Source organism: Nerophis ophidion, linkage group LG06 (assembly GCF_033978795.1).
Source record: "Nerophis ophidion isolate RoL-2023_Sa linkage group LG06, RoL_Noph_v1.0, whole genome shotgun sequence".
Lineage (NCBI taxonomy): Eukaryota > Metazoa > Chordata > Actinopteri > Syngnathiformes > Syngnathidae > Nerophis > Nerophis ophidion.
In genome coordinates, this window is record NC_084616.1 from 2247051 (window position 1) to 2270758 (window position 23708).

The window sequence follows — 23708 nt, forward strand, 5'->3', positions numbered from 1 at the left end:
ATCTAAAGTCTTAACAAGCTGCTCTGCAGCTGCCTCTATCTGAGCAGTGAGCACCCAGCATTGTCCCGCCCACACAACCATCTGATTGGTTACATACAAAGCCAATCAGCAGTGCGTATTCAGAGCGATGTAACAGCCAATCAGCAGTGCGTATTCACAAAGCATGGAGTCAGTGCTCCGGCGTCCAGATGAGCAGATATGTGTTTAGCAGGTGAGCTGCGGACATCGTTCACTCCCCAAATTATAAAAAACACTTCCCAGTCACAACTATTACTAACATCACTATGAGCCCGTTGACCTTCTAGAAACTTAAACTGCAGCTCAGCTCACTCATAGTTCTGGCTTGAGGTGAAGGCTAATTAGCTTTTAGCGTTAGGTTAGCTCATTTTGCTGTGTGTGTGTGCGTGTGTGTGTATAATAAAAGTAAACTACAGGCTTCCCCAATGCTGTAATAAATTAAGCATGATGAGTTGACTTGAAACTGTTTAATGTTGCACTTTTTATATGTAGAAGAAAAGTTGTGTCATTTTATTTCATCTGAGCAACAACTTGAGGCCGTTTAATGTGGATTAACGTGGGCAGAATTATTATAGTGTTCCCAATGTTAAAAGCATAAAGCCATTGTTTACAAATTTGGTAAATAAATAATAAAAAAATGTATATTTTGTTGTTTTCTTACTGTACCGAAAATGAACCGAACTGTGACCTCTAAACCGAGGTACGTACTGAACCGAAATTTTTGTGTACCGTTACACCCCTAATATATATATATATATATATATATACACATATATATATATATATACATATGTATTTGTGTGTATGTATATATATTAATATATATATACATGTATATATGTATATATATACACACACACACACATCAATCCTTTCATGTACTCATATATATATATGTATATATATATATATTCTATTATATTCTATTAACATAGCGCATATAATATTAATATAATTTGATATTAAGAGTATATGAAAGTTCCACCTCTACATTGTTTACTTCCATGACAACCTCCTTTAAGATTTGTAATTAATCAGAAATACTAAGCAGCTAATTTGTGCCAAACATGAATAAGTGTGGAGAGTGTTTTGAGTGTTTCCCCATCATGCTTTATAACGGTTTTATAAGGGTGTGATTTTGAGTTCACTGCATGTTTTTTATAATGTTCACAAAGTTCAGAGAGCAGGTTGTTATGTGTGACCATGTCTGTTGACTTTTTGTGTTGGTTGGATTTTTTTTTTTGTACCATGACTAAGGAAGGTTGTTTGCATTGTGTCATATAAACAAAATGCTGTGCATGTATTTAGAACATGATTAAAGACCTGTATCACTCACGTTATCCACTAGAATGCAACATAATAGCAACTTCCTTGTCAGACTTTTCAAATGAATTCAAATAAACTGCGGTAGAAATTCCTTTTTAAATAAACATTAACCAGCCAAGTTGGAGATGTCGGTGGTACGCATTTGTCCAGCAGGCAGTAGTTTGGACACCCCTGGCCTAGCATGTTTACCTTTTGTAAATGACTTGACTAAAATAGAAGAAATGTTGTGCTTATTGGAGGTGACTTGGATGTTAGTGGGTAGTTCCAAGTAAAGATGCTGCAGGTACTTCTCACCTGTTGTCACTGACAGCTGCAAGACCTGCAATGTCCAGGACCAGAGAAGAGTCCATGGGCCGTGGCTGAGCAGGCTTGCTCTGCGGCGGAGAGGAGCCTTCATGACAGAGCATACCGGTGCCTGTCATTCTCCACAGCTGGGAGCGCTTGCCAGGCTCCTGCCCAAGAAGATAAAGATAGGCATTAGATGAGAGGATTAGTCAAGTCCTGCTTGTCTTGTCCTTAAATACCAGTGTAAAGATAGGCATTAGACAAGATTAGTCAAGTCCTGCTTGTCTTGTCCTTAAATACCAGTGTAAAGATAGGCATTAGACAAGAGGATTAGTCAAGTCCTGTTTGTCTTGTCCTTAAATACCAGTGTAAAGATAGGCATTAGACAAGATTAGTCAAGTCCTGCTTGTCTTGTCCTTAAATACCAGTGTAAAGATAGGCATTAGACAAGATGATTAGTCAAGTCCTGCTTGTCTTGTCCTTAAATACCAGTGTAAAGATAGGCATTAGACAAGATTAGTCAAGTCCTGTTTGTCTTGTCCTTAAATACCAGTGTAAAGATAGGCATTAGACAAGATGATTAGTCAAGTCCTGCTTGTCTTGTCCTTAAATACCAGTGTAAAGATAGGCATTAGACAAGATGATTAGTCAAGTCCTGCTTGTCTTGTCCTTAAATACCAGTGTAAAGATAGGCATTAGACAAGATGATTAGTCAAGTCCTGCTTGTCTTGTCCTTAAATACCAGTGTAAAGATAGGCATTAGACAAGATGATTAGTCAAGTCCTGTTTGTCTTGTCCTTAAATACCAGTGTAAAGATAGGCATTAGACAAGATTAGTCAAGTCCTGCTTGTCTTGTCCTTAAATACCAGTGTAAAGATAGGCATTAGACAAGATTAGTCAAGTCCTGTTTGTCTTGTCCTTAAATACCAGTGTAAAGATAGGCATTAGACAAGATGATTAGTCAAGTCCCGCTTGTCTTGTCCTTAAATACCAGTGTAAAGATAGGCATTAGACAAGATTAGTCAAGTCCTGCTTGTCTTGTCCTTAAATACCAGTGTAAAGATAGGCATTAGACAAGATTAGTCAAGTCCTGCTTGTCTTGTCCTTAAATACCAGTGTAAAGATAGGCATTAGACAAGATGATTAGTCAAGTCCCGCTTGTCTTGTCCTTAAATACCAGTGTAAAGATAGGCATTAGACGAGAGGATTAGTTAAGTCCTGCTTGTCTTGTCCTTAAATACCAGTGTAAAGATAGGCATTAGACAAGATGATTAGTCAAGTCCCGCTTGTCTTGTCCTTAAATACCAGTGTAAAGATAGGCATTAGACAAGATTAGTCAAGTCCTGCTTGTCTTGTCCTTAAATACCAGTGTAAAGATAGGCATTAGACAAGATTAGTCAAGTCCTGTTTGTCTTGTCCTTAAATACCAGTGTAAAGATAGGCATTAGACAAGATGATTAGTCAAGTCCCGCTTGTCTTGTCCTTAAATACCAGTGTAAAGATAGGCATTAGACGAGAGGATTAGTTAAGTCCTGCTTGTCTTGTCCTTAAATACCAGTGTAAAGATAGGCATTAGACAAGATTAGTCAAGTCCTGTTTGTCTTGTCCTTAAATACCAGTGTAAAGATAGGCATTAGACGAGAGGATTAGTTAAGTCCTGCTTGTCTTGTCCTTAAATACCAGTGTAAAGATAGGCATTAGACAAGATGATTAGTCAAGTCCTGCTTGTCTTGTCCTTAAATACCAGTGTAAAGATAGGCATTAGACAAGATTAGTCAAGTCCCGCTTGTCTTGTCCTTAAATACCAGTGTAAAGATAGGCATTAGACGAGATTAGTCAAGTCCCGCTTGTCTTGTCCTTAAATACCAGTGTAAAGATAGGCATTAGACAAGATTAGTCAAGTCCTGTTTGTCTTGTCCTTAAATACCAGTGTAAAGATAGGCATTAGACGAGATTAGTCAAGTCCCGCTTGTCTTGTCCTTAAATACCAGTGTAAAGATAGGCATTAGACAAGATGATTAGTCAAGTCCTGTTTGTCTTGTCCTTAAATACCAGTGTAAAGATAGGCATTAGACGAGATTAGTCAAGTCCTGCTTGTCTTGTCCTTAAATACCAGTGTAAAGATAGGCATTAGACAAGATGATTAGTCAAGTCCTGTTTGTCTTGTCCTTAAATACCAGTGTAAAGATAGGCATTAGACAAGATGATTAGTCAAGTCCTGCTTGTCTTGTCCTTAAATACCAGTGTAAAGATAGGCATTAGACAAGATTAGTCAAGTCCCGCTTGTCTTGTCCTTAAATACCAGTGTAAAGATAGGCATTAGACGAGATTAGTCAAGTCCTGTTTGTCTTGTCCTTAAATACCAGTGTAAAGATAGGCATTAGACAAGATTAGTCAAGTCCTGCTTGTCTTGTCCTTAAATACCAGTGTAAAGATAGGCATTAGACAAGATTAGTCAAGTCCTGTTTGTCTTGTCCTTAAATACCAGTGTAAAGATAGGCATTAGACAAGATTAGTCAAGTCCTGCTTGTCTTGTCCTTAAATACCAGTGTAAAGATAGGCATTAGACAAGAGGATTAGTCAAGTCCTGTTTGTCTTGTCCTTAAATACCAGTGTAAAGATAGGCATTAGACAAGATTAGTCAAGTCCCGCTTGTCTTGTCCTTAAATACCAGTGTAAAGATAGGCATTAGACAAGATTAGTCAAGTCCTGCTTGTCTTGTCCTTAAATACCAGTGTAAAGATAGGCATTAGACAAGAGGATTAGTCAAGTCCTGTTTGTCTTGTCCTTAAATACCAGTGTAAAGATAGGCATTAGACAAGATTAGTCAAGTCCTGCTTGTCTTGTCCTTAAATACCAGTGTAAAGATAGGCATTAGACAAGATGATTAGTCAAGTCCCGCTTGTCTTGTCCTTAAATACCAGTGTAAAGATAGGCATTAGACAAGATTAGTCAAGTCCTGCTTGTCTTGTCCTTAAATACCAGTGTAAAGATAGGCATTAGACAAGATGATTAGTCAAGTCCCGCTTGTCTTGTCCTTAAATACCAGTGTAAAGATAGGCATTAGACAAGAAGATTAGTCAAGTCCTGCTTGTCTTGTCCTTAAATACCAGTGTAAAGATAGGCATTAGACAAGATTAGTCAAGTCCTGTTTGTCTTGTCCTTAAATACCAGTGTAAAGATAGGCATTAGACAAGATGATTAGTCAAGTCCTGTTTGTCTTGTCCTTAAATACCAGTGTAAAGATAGGCATTAGACGAGAGTATTAGTCAAGTCCTGTTTGTCTTGTCCTTAAATACCAGTGTAAAGATAGGCATTAGACAAGATTAGTCAAGTCCTGTTTGTCTTGTCCTTAAATACCAGTGTAAAGATAGGCATTAGACAAGATTAGTCAAGTCCTGCTTGTCTTGTCCTTAAATACCAGTGTAAAGATAGGCATTAGACAAGATTAGTCAAGTCCTGTTTGTCTTGTCCTTAAATACCAGTGTAAAGATAGGCATTAGACAAGATGATTAGTCGAGTCCTGTTTGTCTTGTCCTTAAATACCAGTGTAAAGATAGGCATTAGACAAGATGATTAGTCGAGTCCTGCTCGTCTTGTCCTTAAATACCAGTGTAAAGATAGGCATTAGACAAGATTAGTCAAGTCCTGCTTGTCTTGTCCTTAAATACCAGTGTAAAGATAGGCATTAGACAAGATTAGTCAAGTCCTGTTTGTCTTGTCCTTAAATACCAGTGTAAAGATAGGCATTAGACAAGATTAGTCAAGTCCTGTTTGTCTTGTCCTTAAATACCAGTGTAAAGATAGGCATTAGACAAGATGATTAGTCAAGTCCTGTTTGTCTTGTCCTTAAATACCAGTGTAAAGATAGGCATTAGACAAGATTAGTCAAGTCCTGCTTGTCTTGTCCTTAAATACCAGTGTAAAGATAGGCATTAGACAAGAGGATTAGTCAAGTCCTGTTTGTCTTGTCCTTAAATACCAGTGTAAAGATAGGCATTAGACAAGATGATTAGTCAAGTCCCGCTTGTCTTGTCCTTAAATACCAGTGTAAAGATAGGCATTAGACAAGATTAGTCAAGTCCTGCTTGTCTTGTCCTTAAATACCAGTGTAAAGATAGGCATTAGACAAGATGATTAGTCAAGTCCCGCTTGTCTTGTCCTTAAATACCAGTGTAAAGATAGGCATTAGACAAGATTAGTCAAGTCCTGCTTGTCTTGTCCTTAAATACCAGTGTAAAGATAGGCATTAGACAAGAGGATTAGTCAAGTCCTGTTTGTCTTGTCCTTAAATACCAGTGTAAAGATAGGCATTAGACAAGATTAGTCAAGTCCCGCTTGTCTTGTCCTTAAATACCAGTGTAAAGATAGGCATTAGACAAGATTAGTCAAGTCCTGCTTGTCTTGTCCTTAAATACCAGTGTAAAGATAGGCATTAGACGAGAGTATTAGTCAAGTCCTGTTTGTCTTGTCCTTAAATACCAGTGTAAAGATAGGCATTAGACAAGATTAGTCAAGTCCTGTTTGTCTTGTCCTTAAATACCAGTGTAAAGATAGGCATTAGACGAGAGTATTAGTCAAGTCCTGCTCGTCTTGTCCTTAAATACCAGTGTAAAGATAGGCATTAGACAAGATTAGTCAAGTCCTGTTTGTCTTGTCCTTAAATACCAGTGTAAAGATAGGCATTAGACAAGATTAGTCAAGTCCTGTTTGTCTTGTCCTTAAATACCAGTGTAAAGATAGGCATTAGACAAGATGATTAGTCAAGTCCTGTTTGTCTTGTCCTTAAATACCAGTGTAAAGATAGGCATTAGACAAGATGATTAGTCGAGTCCTGCTCGTCTTGTCCTTAAATACCAGTGTAAAGATAGGCATTAGACAAGATTAGTCAAGTCCTGCTTGTCTTGTCCTTAAATACCAGTGTAAAGATAGGCATTAGACAAGAAGATTAGTCAAGTCCTGCTTGTCTTGTCCTTAAATACCAGTGTAAAGATAGGCATTAGACAAGAAGATTAGTCAAGTCCTGCTTGTCTTGTCCTTAAATACCAGTGTAAAGATAGGCATTAGACAAGATTAGTCAAGTCCTGCTTGTCTTGTCCTTAAATACCAGTGTAAAGATAGGCATTAGACAAGATTAGTCAAGTCCTGCTTGTCTTGTCCTTAAATACCAGTGTAAAGATAGGCATTAGACAAGATTAGTCAAGTCCTGCTTGTCTTGTCCTTAAATACCAGTGTAAAGATAGGCATTAGACGAGAGGATTAGTCAAGTCCTGCTTGTCTTGTCCTTAAATACCAGTGTAAAGATAGGCATTAGACAAGATTAGTCAAGTCCTGCTTGTCTTGTCCTTAAATACCAGTTAAAGATAGGCATTAGACGAGATGATTAGTCAAGTCCCGTTTGTCTTGTCCTTAAATACCAGTGTAAAGATAGGCATTAGACAAGATTAGTCAAGTCCCGTTTGTCTTGTCCTTAAATACCAGTGTAAAGATAGGCATTAGACAAGAGGATTAGTCAAGTCCTGCTTGTCTTGTCCTTAAATACCAGTGTAAAGATAGGCATTAGACAAGATTAGTCAAGTCCTGCTTGTCTTGTCCTTAAATACCAGTGTAAAGATAGGCATTAGACAAGAGGATTAGTCAAGTCCTGCTTGTCTTGTCCTTAAATACCAGTGTAAAGATAGGCATTAGACGAGATGATTAGTCAAGTCCTGCTTGTCTTGTCCTTAAATACCAGTGTAAAGATAGGCATTAGACAAGATGATTAGTCAAGTCCTGCTTGTCTTGTCCTTAAATACCAGTGTAAAGATAGGCATTAGACAAGATTAGTCAAGTCCTGCTTGTCTTGTCCTTAAATACCAGTGTAAAGATAGGCATTAGACAAGAGGATTAGTCAAGTCCTGCTTGTCTTGTCCTTAAATACCAGTGTAAAGATAGGCATTAGACGAGATGATTAGTCAAGTCCTGCTTGTCTTGTCCTTAAATACCAGTGTAAAGATAGGCATTAGACAAGATGATTAGTCAAGTCCTGCTTGTCTTGTCCTTAAATACCAGTGTAAAGATAGGCATTAGACAAGAGGATTAGTCAAGTCCTGTTTGTCTTGTCCTTAAATACCAGTGTAAAGATAGGCATTAGACATGAAGATTAGTCAAGTCCTGCTTGTCTTGTCCTTAAATACCAGTGTAAAGATAGGCATTAGACGAGAGGATTAGTCAAGTCCTGCTTGTCTTGTCCTTAAATACCAGTGTGACCTTCAACTGGATTTCACAAGGTGGACATCAATCAAACATCAAGAACAAAAGATGGACCCAGGTTTAGATGGTTCATGCACCACAGGAACTGTGCCCTGATGTTCCAGGTCCTATTTCACTCTTTCTTGGCAGTTAGATGCTTTATGTTCTTTTTCCATTGTTTGAAGCTACATGCCAAGTGTAAGCATCCAAACCAATTGGGATGCAGAATTTCCACTCGAACAGTATAGCACTTTATTGGATGTTTTCAAAGGGACCGTAGTCAGACCAATGTGGTGTGTACATGATGCAAGGCAAGACCGCTAACACCACACCACCTTAGCAGCGCTCACCCTTTAGAGCACAGCTGGGACTTCCTGCCACTAAACCTGCAGAAAATACTTCTTTACATTTTCACACTTTGCACTATTTTCTAACAATTTATGAAGCATTTCTTAAATATTCATGATTTTTAAGAGCTTATTGTTGAGTGTTCAACATGATTTTAAAATTGTCTTTACTTGGAAATTCTGCCTTGATAGCTTGAGGGGATTATAATGAGAGGAAGTTACATTTCAAATATAATATATTTTCCTTATTTTCAATAGGTCATAAAACATGTCAATAAATATTGATATCTCACGATTTAATAATAATATTACACAATTATTGCAAAAAAAAAAAAATAATTTTCATAGTTAAATAAGAATAAGAGGGCAAATTCATGTTACACAGCCGTTATTTCCTGGCACTAAACCTACAGAAAATTGTTCTTCTCAGGTTTCTCTGTTTACATTTTCACACTTTGCACTATTTTCTTACACTTTATCAAGCATTTCTTAAATATTCATGATTTTTAAGAGCTTACTGTTAAGTGTTCAATGTGATTTTACTATTTTGTTTACTTGGAAATTCATCCTTTCCTTTCTGACTTGATAGAAAGGAGATTTTGATCAGAGGAAGTTACATTTCAAATATAATATATTTTACTTATTTTCCATAGAAAAGGTCAATATCGACATCTCCCCATATAATAATAATATTAAATAATTATTGCATTAAAAAAATAATTTTTATAATTAAATAAGAATAAGAAGGCAAATTCATGTTACACAGCCATTAATCAGAGGAAGGTTACATTTGAAATATAATATACTTTCCTTATTTTCCATATGTCATAGAAAATGTGAATATCGATATCTCCCAATATAATAATAATATTAAATAATTTTTGCATTAAAACAATAAGTTTCATAGTTAAATAAGAATAATATAGGGCAAATTCATGTAACACAGCCGTTAATTAGAGCAGTGGTCCCCAACCACCGGGCCGCGGAAGAATTTTTTATAAAAAAAAAAAAGAAAATAAAAAAAATATATTTTCTTAATTAAATCAACATAAAAAAACACGATATACACTTACAATTAGTGCAAAAACCTCCCTTTTTCACGACAAAAACGTCCCTTTTTTATGACAAAGAAGAAAAAATAAAAATAAAATAAGGACCCAACCTAATTATTAAGCGTAGACCGGTCCGCGGATACAAAAAGGTTGGTGACCACTGACTTAGAGGAAGGTTAGATTTCTAATAATGTTTACATTTCATGTTTCTCCTGCTCCTTATTTCACATAGGTCATAGAAAATATGAATAACAATAACAGTTTTCAGCCGTATCGCCCAGCCTTATTGGAGCTTAGGAATAAAATAAAAAGTGTATCGGTTACTGAAGCTACTTTTTTTAATGTTATCAGACTGATGTGTATGACATCATTCTCTACAGCTGTCTGCCCAATATATCCAATTATTAATAGTCAGTAAGTGCATACTGGATTATTTTCTGCACAATAAGTGTGAAAATGTTGATGAATACACTACTTGGGAATCTGGTGAGAATACCTTCTTCTTCAAGATGACCCTCTGTGTCTTGGTGTCCACATCGAGAACCAACTCAGCACAAGTTACCAGATGTTTCTTGCCAACTCGTCTCCTGCCGGCGCTCCTGCGTCACAGAAGAGAAAAGCAGCTTGCTGGTTACATGCTGAGAACATTCCCAAGTGTGTGGAAGATGCCTACTGTGAGAAGGTGTGGGTGGCTGCGATGTAGATGAAGTTCTCGTAGTAGAGCTTGTTGTATTCTCGGAAGAAGTTCATGTCAGCCGTGACCTCCGAAGACCCGGCTCCTTTCACGGTGAGAGTCAGGTACGGCGGCAGTGTTGGTTCGTCACAGGCGTAGTCCAGTTCTGAGTCGGCCTTCACCTCGGTGTGCAGCTTGATGTCCACCACGCCGTGCTGCCAGAACTGGATCGGAACCTGAAGGCGTTGAAAGAAAAAAAAAACAGGTATGAGAGTCTTGGAATGGTTGACTGGGAGGAGTCTGACTCCACTTCCAGTCAGGCCAGTTGAGTAACTGAGGTGTGTTGGCAGGATGTTCCAAGACGGGACACATCTGGACGTGTCGGACACTGCTGGGACTATCCTTAAATTGGACTCATGATACCAGAAGGACTAAGGTTGTTCAATATAGTGGTCCAAGTGTAGTATGGCCGTACTAATGAATCAAAAACGCTCCTATACTCTGCTTGAAAAGTAACACTTCCCCATTTTTTTTTTGTCACGGGCATGACGGCGCGTCGACACATCATGACATTTCTGGTTCTACCAGCAGAGGAGCATGTTCACACTCACACACGCACGCACGCACGCACGCACGCACGCACGCACGCACGCACGCACGCACGCACGCACGCACGCAGGCACGCACGCACGCACGCACGCACGCACGCACGCACACACACTACTTACAAGCAGACACAGTGTGTAGACAGAAAAGAGAGACTGGATGCATTTTGGTGTAAAAAGTAAAGCTAAGGGTGAAGTGATTGTCAGAATAATTGTATTGTTTTCCCATGAGTTCAGGCTGCCCTGCAAGAAGATAAAAGCTGTCTTTGTCCTTATCAAGCAAAAGGCTTGCAAACTTCCACTGTGTGCGATGGGATGCGACGTGGAGGTGTCGGTTTCCCTGATCTATTGGACAGCCACAGGAAGACCTTGTCATGACCCGAGATCTACAAAGCAGAGAGGGAGCAGAACCTGACACCACTCCAGGCACCTTTTCTTTAAACTGTTTATGACTGAGTGCAGCAGCTGTTTATGACCACCCTCCCCTTAGAAACAGCTGCAGCCATGTAATCAGGAAATGGCCAAATAAACAAGGAGGCGTGGCACTCCCTCCTCAGAGCGGCAGGGCGACATTGTAAGAGGGTACAAGTGCACACGCTGTCCATCCATCCATCCATCCATTTTCTACCGCTTATTCCCTTTGAGGGGGTGGGGGGCGCTTGTGCCTATCTCAGCTACAATCGGGCGGAAGGGGTGTACACCTTGGACAAGTCGCCACCTCATCACAGGGCCAACACAGATAGACAACATTCACACACTAGGGACCATTTAGTGTTGCCAGTCAACCTATCCCCAGGTGCATGTCTTTGGAGGTGGGAGGGGCCTATCCCCAGGTGCATGTCTTTGGCGGTGGGAGGGGCCTATCCCCAGGTGCATGTCTTTGGAGGTGGGAGGGGCCTACCCCCAGGTGCATGTCTTTGGAGGTGGGAGGGGCCTATCCCCAGGTGCATGTCTTTGGAGGTGGGAGGGGCCTATCCCCAGGTGCATGTCTTTGGAGGTGGGAGGAAGCCGGAGTACCCGGAGGGAACCCACGCATTCATGTGGGGATCATGCAAACTCAACACAGAAAGATCCCAAGCCCGGGATTGAACCCTGACTACTCAGGACCTTTTGTATTGTGAGGCAGACGCACTAACCCCTCTGCCACCGTGAAGCCCACACTCTCCTTATTGAGCTAAATTGAATCCTGTCTCTGTTTAATTTCCTTTGCTTCTTGTCTTGTCTAATAGATGTCATCGGTGTTTGAACCTGACAGTTATAACACTGAAACACGCTCAGGAAGAGGTGCTTTAAGACATGACTAGCTAGCTAGCAGCTAACATCCATCCACGTATGTACAGTATATATATAAATATATATATATATATATATATACATATATATATATATATATATATATACATATATATATATATATATATATATATATATATATATCTTTGGGTGTCCCACGATTTGATTCAATATCAATTCTTGGGGTAGCAATTCGATTATATATTGATTTTTTTGATTCAACGCGATTCTCGATTGAAAAACGATATTTTTAAGATCCAAAAGGATTGTGTATTCATTCAATACATAGATTTCAGCAGGATCTACCCCAGTCTGCTGACATGCTAGCAGAGTAGTAGATTTTTTGTAAAAAGCTTTTATAATTGTAAAGGACAATGTTTTATCAACTGATTGCAATAATGTAAATTTGTTTGAACTATTAAAGCAAGCAAAAATATGCCTTATTTTATCTTTGTGAAAACATTGGACACAGTGTGTTGTCCAGCTTATGAGATGCCATGCAAGTGTAAGCCACTGTGACACTATTGTTCTTTTTGATTATTATTATAAATGTCTAATGATAATGTCAATGAGGGATTTTTAATCACTGCTATGCTGAAATGATAACTAATATTGATAGTGTTGTTGATAATATTCATTTTTGTTTCACTACTTTTGTTTTGTTCTGTGTGGTGTTTGTGTCTCCTCTCAATTGCTCCGTTTATTGCAGTTCTGAGTGTTGCTGGCTCAGCTTTGGCTTTGGAATGCATTGTTACGGTATATTTTTAAAAATGAGAATCGCGATTCGTATTCGAATCAATTTTTTTCCACAACCCCTAACATATATATATATATATATATATATATATGTATATATAAAGTTACTTTGGCCACCAGCCAGATGTTATGAGCTCAAAGCGTCCCCCCAGTCCCAAAGTTGACACCCCTGCCTAAAAGCATGCGTACCTCAGAGATGTTGTGGATACGGAAAGGTGGGGGCAGTTGGTCAGTGTCAGTGAAGGAGACCTGGTAGGTGGCTCCCTTAATGGTGATCTCCGTCCGCAGGAAGAAGCAATTCCCCATGGTGTCCCTTTTCCAAGAAAGATTGAATGGACCATCAGTCCCTGCATGGACGTCAATGGGAGGGTCGGGGACGACTGTTCCTCACCTCATGTTGACGTGAAAGGACTTTGGTTTGTTGACCTCAAAGCCTCCTGACCAGGTGCAGGTGGGGGAGTCCATCAGGCGCACACACAACAACTGGTCATAGTCATTCCTGGGCCAGTGGAAGACCACGCTGGAGCCCGGCAGGGTGGAGATGTAACCCTCGGGGTTGGCAGTCCCCTGGAAAGAAACCCAGAACATGGATTTACAGTAGAACCACCGTGTCACCTCAGAGTGTAAAGAAGCCCTTTCTTGACTTCAAGTAAAGACCACACATGGCGGGTCATTGCTTACCTTTCCCCGGGCAAACTCCCGCTGAGCAAAAGCCAGCTTGTGTGAGGAGCTGTTGTCCAGCAAGTAGCGGGGGGCAAAGGTCACAATGTGAGTGTCTCGGTAGCGTCCCTTTCCGTTCCGCACACTGATACCTGTTCAGGTAAGGCGCTTCAGTCAGAGCGGGACTAAACATGCAGCGAGATGGACGTGTGCGTGTTGAAAATGTCATCAGGGAAATTGTGGAAAAAGTATTTTTATAAGATGTATTTGCAGAAGGAATGAAGCCTAGGCCCACGTGACATGGAGATTGACGGAGACAGATATCCACATATATTCATATTCAAGAGTTATTTCTTATTTCCATAGTCATACTTGAAAACAGCTAGTGTTTTTCCATTTGTGCTCTTTATGGTTGTCTGCTAAGGAAACTGCATGTGTTAACCTTGAATCTGTAGGAATGTGAGGACTAGCCATAACTCCCTTCTTATCTCTCCCTGTCCTAGACTTAGAAGAAGAACAGATATGTGGATTCGTTCCGGTGGGTGTGGGGGAGATAGTGGGGAAGAGAGTGCCTCCGTAGGGTTTGTCAGATCAACTAGGCGATGCGAATTGAATGTGTTGTTTTTTAGGTTGGTCTCTCCAAAGCTTTGGAATAAATTGCAAAATACCTATTCTGTTCTGGGTGTTTATTTAAAATCAGCTTATGTGTCATCAAAAGAACTTGGGATTGACCAGCAACTTAAATTCCCTCGGAGGAACATCTGGTCTGAACACAACAAGACCAATCCTCCTTCTCAGGCTGCTGCTCACCATCGGAGAAAAGATGAATCTGTCCGGCTTCTCACTGACATTTTAGTTATGTTTTAGTTTTTCCTCTGTTTGGGTTTTATTTCCTGTCAGCGCTCTTATTTTGATTATTTTTCCTGCACGTCTCCCCGTAAGTTTTACCTGTGATGAGGCCGCACTTTTCTGGGAAGGAATGCCAAAGCAGACTTATTTCACAGCGGAGAAGACTCTCTTTCCTTCAGCAGCGACTCTTTCAAACGCGCACACACGGCCCCTCCCCCTGACCCCTTTCTTCTCTCCCTCCGTCTGCTCCTTTCCTTTAACATTGTTAATGTAGGTAGATTGTACTTTTTTAAATGTTAGTTATTGTAGCAAAATGCTTGTTAAAGTTAAGAATGATTGTATTTCTGATTGTTTGTGAGGGCACCAAAGGGACTTCTGTGTTGGCAGAGCAGCGCAGACAAAGGACAGCATCTTGTTGTTGTTTTTGTAGCTAGTTCATTAAGAGATTGTTGATCTCTCACCTCCTTGTTATGTTTGCTTGACACACAGTACTGCAAAGCACTTGATCGTGTATGAAGTGTACACACCTGAAGTAAAATATAAACTGGAACCCATTATTCATATTTACTTTGTTTCTAATAGAGAAATCTGCTTCGCAATGCAAACTTCTATTTATGAACCTTGTTCAAGAACCAAATGAGTTCGTAAGTCCTGAAATGAGTATCTAGTTGGCGATAATGGCGGGAGTACTTACCAATGTTGTAGATGAGGCCAGGCCTGTTACCATGCTGGATGACCTTCACGGCCCGGACTCCACTTCCTCCATCCAGGGAGAAACCTTGGCACCAGCCCGGAACGCCGTCTGGATGGATCCCCTTCCCGACCCGCATAGTACACCTGGGTTTTAGAGAGGAGGAAAGGAAACGTTCCCAAAATGATTAGCTTGGTTTTTGTCTCCAGGGTAGACTTCAGGCTGCAGGTGTCAAAGTCGGGGTCCGGGGGGCCAGATCAGGCCTGTCACATCATTTACTGGACCCTTGACCTCTTCTTATTCAATGGATTTGTTCTTTTCATTTTGACAGAACAAAGACATGTACTGCATGCAATTTTATTCAATATTAAAGTCCTACTGAAATGAGATGTTCTTATTTAAACGGGGATAGCAGCTCCATTCTATGTGTCATACTTCATCATTTCACCATATTGCCATATTTTAGCTGAAAGGATTTAGTAGAGAACATCGACAATAAAGTTTGCAACATTTGGTCGCTAATAAAAAAGCCTTGCCTGTACCGGAAGTAGCAGACGATGTGTGCGTGACATCACGGGTTGTGGAGCTCCTCACATCTGAACATTGTTTACAATCATGGCCACCAGCAGTGAGAGCGATTCGGACCGAGAAAGCGACAATTTCCCCATTAATTTGAGCGAGGGTGAAAGATTCGTGGATGAGGAAAGTGAGAGTGAAAGACTAGAAAAAATATTTAAAAAAGTAAAAAAAGGCCAGAGCAGTGGGAGCGATTCAGATGTTATTAAACACATTTACAAGGATAATTCCAGAAAATCCCTTATCTGCTTATTGTGTTACTAGTGTTTTAGTGAGATTATATGGTCGTACCTGAAAGTCGGAGGGGTGTGGTGTCTCCGTGGGAAGCCACGTTTCTCAACAAGTCAAGGCAGCCGGGCTGAGATTTTTTTTTGTCCCCCTCCTCCAAACTTCTTTTTTTAAATGTAAAATAAATATCTGATTGACTTATGATTTCATTAAATTAGACATTGGAAAAATGGCAATAGATTTTATGATTTAAAAAAAAGCAAACAAAAAACTGTCTGCTTAGTCAGCAGAATTTTACTGTTAAAAAACATAGTACCGTTTTTTCCTTAGTTACAGTAATACTCAACAATGGATTTTACGATTAAAAACTGGCCACTCTGTTGCCAGAATTTTACCGGAAAAAACACTTTCCTATTTATAGTAATTTTCTGTAAAATAACACTAAATTCTACGATAAAATTCTGGTGACTGAGCTGCCAGTTGACAGATTTTGTTTTTACGGAATAGATATGAAAAAACATAAAATGATGAAATATGCGGGCAATTGTGTAATAATATCATATGTTTATTATTGTCATTTAGTCCTTCAATAAAATATTAGACAACTTGTCTTTTAGTAGTAAGTAAACAAACAAAGACTCCTAATTAGTCTGCAGTAACATATTGTGTCATTTATACACATATTATTTTATACACATTATGAGGGACAAACTGTAAAAACTGATTATTAATCTACTTGTTCATTTATTGTTAATATCTGATTATTTTCTGTTCTAACATGTTCTATCTACACTTCTGTTCAAATGTAATAATCACTTATTCTTCTCTTCTTTGATACTTGACATTAGTTTGGGATGATACCACACATTTAGGTATGGATCGTGTCGATACCAAGTAGTTCCAGGATCATACATTGGTCATATTCAACGTCCTCATGTGTCCAGGGACATATTTACTGACTTTATAAACATAATATGAATTTTAAAGAAAGGGGAAAAAACCAGATAATTATCGATGTAATCATAGAAGTATGGAATATATACGCTCCTGTACTTGGTATCATTACAGTGGATGTCAGGTGTAGATCCGCCCACGGCATTTGTTTACATTTAGGCACGCTAGCTTTTGTTAGCGGTGAGCTATTGTATCCTCCTACGCTGTGTAGTGAAGCATGGTTAGCTATTCCTCGTCCTCCAGTGATAATGTTACTTGTAAGAAACCTACCTTATTTGTCGCCATGGAGACCAGGGTTAGTGATTTAGAAGTAGCTAAAACACAGTAGATGGATGTTAGCTGCATGTGTTAAAGCAGTTCTTCCTGAGGGTGTTTTAGTGTTAGAACTTCAACTTTATCTTGACTTTTTACAGCAAAATGTGTCCATTCTCCCTTTTCTGTCTACACTCTGTATCTGCTTGTAAGTACTCTGTGTGTGTGCACTGCCCAACATGCTCCTCTGCTCTTAAAACCAGCAATGTTACGAAGTGACAAAGAAAAAAAAATGGGGAACCGGTACTTGCCAAACAGAGTATGGTACCGTTTTTGATACATTAGTACGATGCAGTATTCTGTATCACCCTCATCCTTATATTCATGGAAGTAACTCACTGTTGCCAGTGGCCATAACAGCCAGTACCTAAACCCTGGTTTAGGTACTGGTACTAACTTATATAGCCTGGTTTAGGCACTGATACAAACTTATATAGCCTGGTTTAGACACTGGTACTAACTTATATAGCCTGGTTTAGGTACTGGTTCTTACTTATATAGCCTGGTTTAGGCACTGATACTAACTTATATAGCCTGATTTAGACACTGATACTAACTTCCATAGCCTGGTTTAGGCTCTGGTACTAACTTATATAGCCTGGTTTAGGCACTGGTACTAACTTATATAGCCTGGTTTAGGCACTGGTACAAACTTACATAGCCTGGTTTAGGCACTGGTACTAACTTATATAGCCTGGTTTAGGCACTGGTACTAACTTATATAGCCTGGTTTAGGCACTGGTACTAACTTACATAGCCTGGTTTAGACACTGGTACTAACTTACATAGCCTGGTTTAGGCACTGGTGCTAACTTACATAGCCTGGTTTAGACACTGGTACTAACTTACATAGCCTGGTTTAGACACTGGTACTAACTTACATAGCCTGGTTTAGACACTGGTACTAACTTACATAGCCTGGTTTAGGCACTGGTGCTAACTTACATAGCCTGGTTTAGACACTGGTGCTAACTTACATAGCCTGGTTTAGGCACTGGTACTAACTTACATAGCCTGGTTTAGACACTGGTACTAACTTACATAGCCTGGTTTAGACACTGGTACTAACTTATATAGCCTGGTTTAGGCACTGGTACTAACTTATATAGCCTGGTTTAGACACTGGTACTAACTTATATAGCCTGGTTTAGGCACTGGTACTAACTTATATAGCCTGGTTTAGGCACTGGTACTAACTTACATAGCCTGGTTTAGACACTGGTACTAACTTATATAGCCTGGTTTAGGCACCGGTACTAACTTACATAGCCTGGTTTAGGCACCGGTACTAACTTACATAGTCTGGTTTAGACACTGGTACTAACCTACATAGCCTGGTTTAGGCACTGGTACTAACTTACATAGCCTGGTTTAGGCACTGGTACTAACTTATATAGCCTGGTTTAGACACTGGTACTAGCTTATATAGCCTGGTTTAGGCACCGGTACTAACTTATATAGCCTGGTTTAGGCACTGGTACTAACTTACATAGCCTGGTTTAGACACTGGTACTAACTTACATAGCCGGCTGCTCCTTGTCAGTGTAGCAGAAGAGCAACGGGCTGAGACTTCGGGCCAGTTCATGCTCATCAAACTGGCCTGCAGCATCCACTTTGCTGTTGTCTTGTCTGAAAATTAAGGGAAGGCCTAAAAAAAAAAAGACCAGGTTTAAACAAGTGACCAAGTCCACTTCCAAAGGGTGTTGGGTCCAACCTGTCTTGTTGATCAGCCAATAGGGGGCAGAGATGAGGATCTTCAGCGCCCCCTGGGCCCGCAGAATGATGCGGATGGTGAGGCAGAGCAGACGCTTGTTGGTGTCGTACAGCCTCATCCGGACCACATAGTTCTGGGTTCCCGGGGGAATGAGCAGCTCTTTGCACAGCGGGAAGTTCTCAAACAGCACACCTGAAAAAGGTTCCAGGAATATTCAAAGCTGGAAACCATCCATGGGAATTAAGGAGAAATGAATGGGACTAAACATTGAATGCAACATGCTAGATCTTGCAGCAAATGAATGGGACTAAACATTGAATGCAACATGCTAGATCTTGCAGCAAATGAATGGGACTAAACATTGAATGCAACATGCTAGATCTTGCAGCAAATGAATGGGACTAAACATTGAATGCAACATGCTAGATCTTGCAGCAAATGAATGGGACTAAACATTGAATGCAACATGCTAGATCTTGCAGCAAATGAATGGGACTAAACATTGAATGCAACATGCTAGATCTTGCAGCAAATGAATGGGACTAAACATTGAATGCAACATGCTAGATCTTGCAGCAAATGAATGGGACTAAACATTGAATGCACCATGCTAGATCTTGCAGCAAATGAATGGGACTAAACATTGAATGCAACATGCTAGATCTTGCAGCAAATGAATGGGACTAAACATTGAATGCAACATGCTAGATCTTGCAGCAAATGAATGGGACTAAACACTGAATGCAACATGCTAGATCTTGCAGCAAATGAATGGGACTAAACATTGAATGCAACATGCTAGATCTTGCAGCAAATGAATGGGACTAAACATTGAATGCAACATGCTAGATCTTGCAGCAAATGAATGGGACTAAACACTGAATGCAACATGCTAGATCTTGCAGCAAATGAATGGGACTAAACATTGAATGCAACATGCTAGATCTTGCAGCAAATGAATGGGACTAAACATTGAATGCAACATGCTAGATCTTGCAGCAAATGAATGGGACTAAACATTGAATGCAACATGCTAGATCTTGCAGCAAATGAATGGGACTAAACATTGAATGCAACATGCTAGATCTTGCAGCAAATGAATGGGACTAAACATTGAATGCAACATGCTAGATCTTGCAGCAAATGAATGGGACTAAACATTGAATGCAACATGCTAGATCTTGCAGCAAATGAATGGGACTAAACATTGAATGCAACATGCTAGATCTTGCAGCAAATGAATGGGACTAAACATTGAATGCAACATGCTAGATCTTGCAGCAAATGAATGGGACTAAACATTGAATGCAACATGCTAGATCTTGCAGCAAATGAATGGGACTAAACATTGAATGCAACATGCTAGATCTTGCAGCAAATGAATGGGACTAAACACTGAATGCAACATGCTAGATCTTGCAGCAAATGAATGGGACTAAACATTGAATGCAACACGCTAGATCTTGCAGCAAATGAATGGGACTAAACATTGAATGCAACATGCTAGATCTTGCAGCAAATGAATGGGACTAAACATTGAATGCAACATGCTAGATCTTGCAGCAAATGAATGGGACTAAACATTGAATGCAACATGCTAGATCTTGCAGCAAATGAATGGGACTAAACATTGAATGCAACATGATAGATCTTGCAGCAAATGAATGGGACTAAACATTGAAAGCAACATGCTAGATCTTGCAGCAAATGAATGGGACTAAACATTGAATGCAACATGCTAGATCTTGCAGCAAATGAATGGGACTAAACATTGAATGCAACATGCTAAATCTTGCAGCATGATTATTAGCTAAAACAAACTGATTTCATGCAAATTCAGTAGAATTTCAACCCTGCACTGTGCATTCCTCCATCACATGCTGGGATAATTGTCAGCATGCTACACACTACAGCAGGACTATTGAGGCCACACTAGTATTTGAGCTGAAGGACAGGTAAGTGTTGATGATATTACTGGGGTAAATATATTTGATGTATGGTATTGAAGTGTAATAGATGTGTAATTACTTGTTACTGTATGACTGTAGACTACTCCAGCAGACTAGCTGTTCCTCTACTTCTTACATGATTGTGGGGCCAATATCTCTAGCTAGCTAGCTTTATGTACCAACATAATGAACCCAAAATATTTCTCTGTTAGCCCTGATGCTAATTTTCTCTATGTTAAATCCCACTCATTTATGCTAACAAAGTTAGCGATCCGAATGGACCTTTTTTGTGATGTGTAAAGTTGAAGTAGAAAATAGTAAATGAAAAGGTGTAGTTTCCTCTACAAGAACGTAGCTTATAGTTTGAGTTAGCACGCTGATTGACTCTTCATTTATTCATCTAGCCCAGGGGTGCCCATTACGTCGATGGCGAGCTACCAGTCGACCGCGGGGGGTGTGTCAGTCGATCTCCAGCCAGGCTTTTAAAAAAAATAGACCTAAAAATGAGTGACCATCAATCTTCACCAAGACGTCACTTAAATGACATTCACGGTACCGGAGGGTCTTGTGAGATGACGCTGGCTGCTGCAAGATCATTATTATGAAAATATGACCGAGAGGAAGGCGAGAAACACTTTTTATTTCAACAGACTCTCGCGCCGTACCTTCCGTCAAAACTCTAAAGGCCGACTGCATATTTCCTATCTTCACAATAAAAGCCCTGCTTCATGCTGCCTGCGCTAACTAAATACAGAGTCTCGGAAAACTGTGCACAAGCGATCCCTCAGAAAGCTGGCGTGCACATCACTTGTGCACGCCAGCTTTCCGAGACTCTTATTTTGTTAGCGCAGGCAGCATGAAGCAGGGCTTTTATTGTGAAGATAGGAAATGTGCAGTCGGCCTTCAGAGTTTTGACGGAAGGGACGGCGCGAAAGTCTGTTGAAATAAAAAGTGTTTCTCGCCTTCCTCTCTGTCATATTTTCATAATAATGAACTGGCAGCAGCCAGCGTCATCTCACAAGACCCTCGGGTGCCGTGAATGTCAATCAAGCAAGCTACGGAATTTGCCGCCAATGTTTTTCTTGTAAAGTGTATGGAAGCTGGATGAATTAGATGCCAAAAACCAACCACTTTCATGTGGTATTGTACAGAAAGGATACATTTTTTTCTCCTCCATATGAAAATGTGGGCGTTATCATCATTACTGTCTGATTCCAATCAATGCGAGTCATCAGAATCAGGTAATACACCAACTTATATTCTTGTCTTTGTGAAAGAAAGACATCTATATGTGTTACACATGCTTGTATTATCATTAAACACATTTAACTTGTTTACAAAAATGTCTCTTTCATAAATAAATAAATCTAAATGATATATATAAATGAGGTAGATCCCCTCGAGTTGGTCAATTGAAAAGTAGCTCGCCTGCAGAAAAAGTGTGGGCACCCCTGATCTAGCCCATAGGTGTCAAACTCTGGCCCGCGGGCCAAATTTGGCCCTTGAGGCAATATCAAATGAACATTAGAGCTGGCCCGCCGGTGTTATACAGCGGTGCCGCTCTAACACCGCATTCACCGATTTCCTGGGAGACTCTCGAATTTCAGTGCCCCTCCCGAAAATCTCTCGGTGCAACCATTCTCCCGAATTCCACCTGGACAACAATATTGGGGGTGTGCCTTAAAGGCACTGCCTTCAGCGTCCTCTACAACCTGTCGTCAAGTCTGTTTTTCCTCCTCACAAACAGCGTGCCGGCCCAGTCACGTGATATATGTGGCTTCTACACACATGTAAGTAAATGCAAGGCATACTTGATCAACACCATACAGGTCGCACTGAGGGTGGCCATATAAACAACTTTAACACTGCTACAAATATGCGCCACACTGTGAATCCACACCAAACAAGAATGACCAACACATTTCGGGAGAACATCCGCAGCGTAACACAATATAAACACAACAGAACAAATACCCAGAACCCCTTGCAGCCCTAACTCTTCCGGACCGCTACAATATACACCACCCCTCCCCGCTACCAACAAACCCCGCCCACCTGAGCCCTGACATTAACTGAGCAGTAAAAAGGCCTGAATGGTTGATTTATTCATTATTTTATTTTCAAATGTATTAGCCTCTGGAAAAAGTTAATGTTAATATTTACCTCAGAAGGCTGCAAATGCAAAAGAGGCATTCAATTTTTATTTACATTTGATTTGATATGCCATTGATATTTTTTAATTATTATTATTATTATTTAAAACTGGATTTTGCATGTCACTATAAAGTTATATAAGCCTTGCTTGTTCAATATTCAATGCAAAACTTGTTTGGGTCCTTATTAAAAGATTAATTTGTTCAACCTCGGCCCACGGCTTTGTTCAGTTATACATTTTGGCCCACTCTGTGTTTGAGTTTGACACCCCTGGTCTAGCCTGTTTCTATTCATGTGTCCATCAGTCAAATATTTTTAAAGACTACTCCAATTGTTTAGCTGACTATTTCTATCTGTGTGTGGCATTGCATTAGTCTTTTACAAGAATAAATCAAATACAAAGAGAAGGTGGACCCGACTTGAACAAGTTGAAAAACTTATTGGGGTGTTAGCATTTAGTGGTTAATTGTAGGGAATATGTACTGTACTGTGCAATCTACTAATAATATGTACTGTACTGTGCAATCTACTAATAATATGTACTGTACTGTGCAATCTACTAATAATATGTACTGTACTGTGCAATCTACTAATAATATGTACTGTACTGTGCAATCTACTAATAATATGTACTGTACTGTGCAATCTACTAATAATATGTACTGTACTGTGCAATCTACTAATAATATGTACTGTACTGTGCAATCTACTAATAATATGTACTGTACTGTGCAATCTACTAATAATATGTACTGTACTGTGCACTCTACTAATAATATGTACTGTACTGTGCAATCTACTAATAATATGTACTGTACTGTGCAATCTACTAATAATATATACTGTACTGTGCAATCTACTAATAATATGTACTGTACTGTGCAATCTACTAATAATATGTACTGTACTGTGCAATCTACTAATAATATGTACTGTACTGTGCAATCTACTAATAATATGTACTGTACTGTGCAATCTACTAATAATATGTACTGTACTGTGCAATCTACTAATAATATGTACTGTACTGTGCA

The 23708-nt window shown here is 39.7% G+C and overlaps 1 protein-coding gene across 6 annotated transcripts in view; it reads right to left on the bottom strand.

The window, feature by feature from the left end:
* Positions 1-23708, bottom strand: part of vps13d (vacuolar protein sorting 13 homolog D) — a 181537-nt gene that overhangs the window by 50932 nt on the left and 106897 nt on the right. For all 6 annotated transcript variants that reach the window (XM_061902435.1, XM_061902439.1, XM_061902437.1 and 3 more), the window contains 9 exons: positions 18572-18763; positions 18379-18505; positions 14791-14933; positions 13269-13399; positions 12979-13154; positions 12777-12900; positions 9934-10169; positions 9757-9859; positions 1639-1796 (listed from right to left, as the gene is read on the bottom strand). In XM_061902435.1, coding sequence (XP_061758419.1) covers positions 1639-1796; positions 9757-9859; positions 9934-10169; positions 12777-12900; positions 12979-13154; positions 13269-13399; positions 14791-14933; positions 18379-18505; positions 18572-18763 — 1390 coding nt within the window. The remainder of the gene's footprint in view (positions 1-1638; positions 1797-9756; positions 9860-9933; positions 10170-12776; positions 12901-12978; positions 13155-13268; positions 13400-14790; positions 14934-18378; positions 18506-18571; positions 18764-23708) is intronic.